The following is a 2590-nucleotide window of genomic DNA, read 5'->3' on the forward strand; positions in this document are numbered from 1 at the left end:
TGTGAATTTTCACGGTAAATCGAGGCTTCAGTCCGCATAAAATTTACTATTGGCTAGCTTTAGATCGTGCAGCGGTAACGACTGGTATCGTCGAATTTAAAATATCAGAAGGTACAAACCATTGTTATTATATTATTTTTGTTTATTCCGATTACACAATTTAAATATAGATCTACGATATGTTCTGTACAAAAATATATCGTTTTTCTATATACAATAATTAGTATAGTAATATATACAACAGTAAGGAACTGATCAAACGACATTATTTACAAAGAAGGACACAATTGTGACACAGAGCTGAAAAGATGACTAACCAAAGTGATAAACCCAATACTAAATGTAGACTGCGAAAAAGTAGATTATTAGAAAGTATCAGATATTGTCCTTTACTCCTGCTCCATCCTATTAGTCACCTTTCCAGTTTTCCCTACATTACCACGTAGGAATTATATAGATAACAAACGTCTACGTACAACAATTGTACAAATCTATAATCCTAAATCATAGTATATTGTACTCCAGCCGGAGGATACAAATTCTGTTCAGTTACAGCGGGCGACGAATTCTCTTTATTCGACTCCGTTTTATTCGTAGAACTTCTCCTTTTCTGGTTCTCGTGTGTTTTCAGATGTTTTGTCAAATGATCGCTCCTCATGAACCTCTTTTCGCATACAGGACACACGAATCTCTTTTCGCCAGTATGCGTTCGGAGGTGACGCTGCAATTCGTCGCTCCTCGTGAACCTTTTGCCGCAGAACAGCCAGTGACAGACGAAAGGTCGTTCGCCGGTATGCCACCTCAAATGCGCCTTTAGATGAGAAGTTTTGCCATACACTTTACCGCATCCTGAAACGTGACAAAGGTGTTGTTTCTTGCCGTCGACCCCAATCTGAGCTGCGCCGTCTGTTTGACAATTTGGACATCTACATCTAATACATTTTCTGCCAGATTTTCCAGGATCCTCCGTATTCAGGAAGACATGTTCAGACGGCGGTGTGAGAGGCCATTGATAAGGCGGAGAGTGATTTTGTGGACTGGGTGGTAGATCTGATGGACTCGGCGGCAGTGAATAATGTTGTATCGCTGAGATATTCGTGAGCTGAGGTTGCGCAAGATGAGTCTCTGTTGTCCACGAGGTCGTACTGGTAGCAACATTTGCCATCGTGTACGCCGGCGGCGTTAACGCCTCCGTGATTTGACCGTGGTTCATGGATCCAGAGTACCAGTAGCCCGATTGGCTAGTTTGATGGTGATGATTACTGAACGTCGGATTGTACGGTTGATAACGAATATTTGAACTTCTGTAATCGATCCCAGCAGGTTGGTGCATCGGCATTGGGAGGCTGGACATGGGCGCCATCGTCGGCATGCACATCTATAACATAAACAAAATATGAATAATTGAACACTTTATAAAAACCGTATTTGCTAAAAAAATTCAGTTTACAGTATCGCTTCTTGTTCCTAAATGTTGCAAGCGAATACTCGAATAATTTGATGATAGCATGATGCAGGAGCGGTCACTTCTGAATAAACGTTTTCACAGAACTGATCGAAAATAATCTTCACGTTTGACACTAGAATTTCACCGATATGATACGCTATATTTCCACGAATGCGTTGTCGCGGACCTGTTGATACTGTATCACTTGTGCCATCACTTCACTTCCTGGTATCCATGGTACTGTCCTTAGAAATGATATTAAAATCCTCTGCTAATTTTGGATAATCGTATGGTGAAATGGAACACAAGGTATTTCCGTGATTTTGATCACTGCCACCACGCTCGAGTAGAACAAAAACGAAAATGAGAATGAAAAGAAAACTGAGAAACGCTGTATCTGGCGGATCGAAGCGTGCGCGGCTTCGAAGGCTCGCCAGATAATTGCCGGTTGCCCGTCGTGTCGCCTCGGTTTTAATAACCGAGTGGACAAGGAACTGACGAAGAAGGGAGGAGGCTGAATGCTCTGCCGGGTTTTCTATGGAGGTGGGGATAGACCCCAGTGAATCTCGCAGCCTGGTGCGCATGCGCCCTCCCCTCCACTCGCTCATAAATCAACCCTGCGGATAGAGGATCGAGGATCGAGGCTACGCACCTTTTGTGGTCGTCCCTGGGGGCTGCCTTATGCCACCGAGAAAAGTCTTCGTGAATCCTACCGTATACTCTTGAGACCATCTAGTTTCTATGGTTCGCCATGTTTTACAGTAGGCACGTATAATTGTTTATTTCTGATGGGCAAACTCGAAGAAGACTATAGATGTTTTCTACGTAACCTGATTCCATTCTTTCTATCTTATCTTGTTTGTTTGCATTTATCCGTTTTATTTTTATATACCTATAACATAAATTCCGTGTTATATCAAATATTGTTAAACGAGATCGCTAATTTGGTTGGTTAAAGAAACTTTCTTTAATTCTTGAATTCGTTCACGTAGTTCCAATACCGTTCTGGCTTTTTTCGTACTGCACTGCTTAAATAGCAATCGACCTCCAGGTGAAATCATTGCTTCGACCGCCCAAGATTCGAGGAGCAGTCGATCTGCAGGGTAATAATTATCGGTAGAAATGGTAGGAGGAATAAGCTTA

General features: G+C 42.2%; 1 protein-coding gene across 1 annotated transcript; it reads right to left on the bottom strand.

Moving 5' to 3' along the window:
- Positions 1-243: 243 nt before the first annotated feature.
- LOC117216372 (transcription factor Sp3-like) lies at positions 244-2383 on the bottom strand. The gene is made up of 2 exons (XM_033463032.1): positions 1451-2383; positions 244-1378 (listed from the first exon to the last, which is right to left on the bottom strand). Exons 1-2 carry the CDS (start codon positions 1508-1510, stop codon positions 500-502), a joined length of 939 nt encoding a protein of 312 aa, XP_033318923.1. The 5' UTR covers positions 1511-2383; the 3' UTR covers positions 244-499.
- Between the last annotated feature and the right edge of the window lie 207 nt (positions 2384-2590).

The sequence above is a fragment of the Bombus bifarius genome, unplaced genomic scaffold, assembly GCF_011952205.1.
Source record: "Bombus bifarius isolate JDL3187 unplaced genomic scaffold, Bbif_JDL3187 scf7180000010271, whole genome shotgun sequence".
In the NCBI taxonomy this organism is placed as follows: domain Eukaryota; kingdom Metazoa; phylum Arthropoda; class Insecta; order Hymenoptera; family Apidae; genus Bombus; species Bombus bifarius.

Coding starts and splice junctions, on each gene's coding strand:
- LOC117216372 (XM_033463032.1), bottom strand. CDS start 1,510: ATGCTATCATCAAATTATTCGAGTATTCGCTTGCAACATTTAGGAACA. Junction 1,379..1,450: donor TAGGAACAAGAAGCGATACT/GTAAACTGAATT, acceptor TTTATGTTATAG/ATGTGCATGCCGACGATGGC.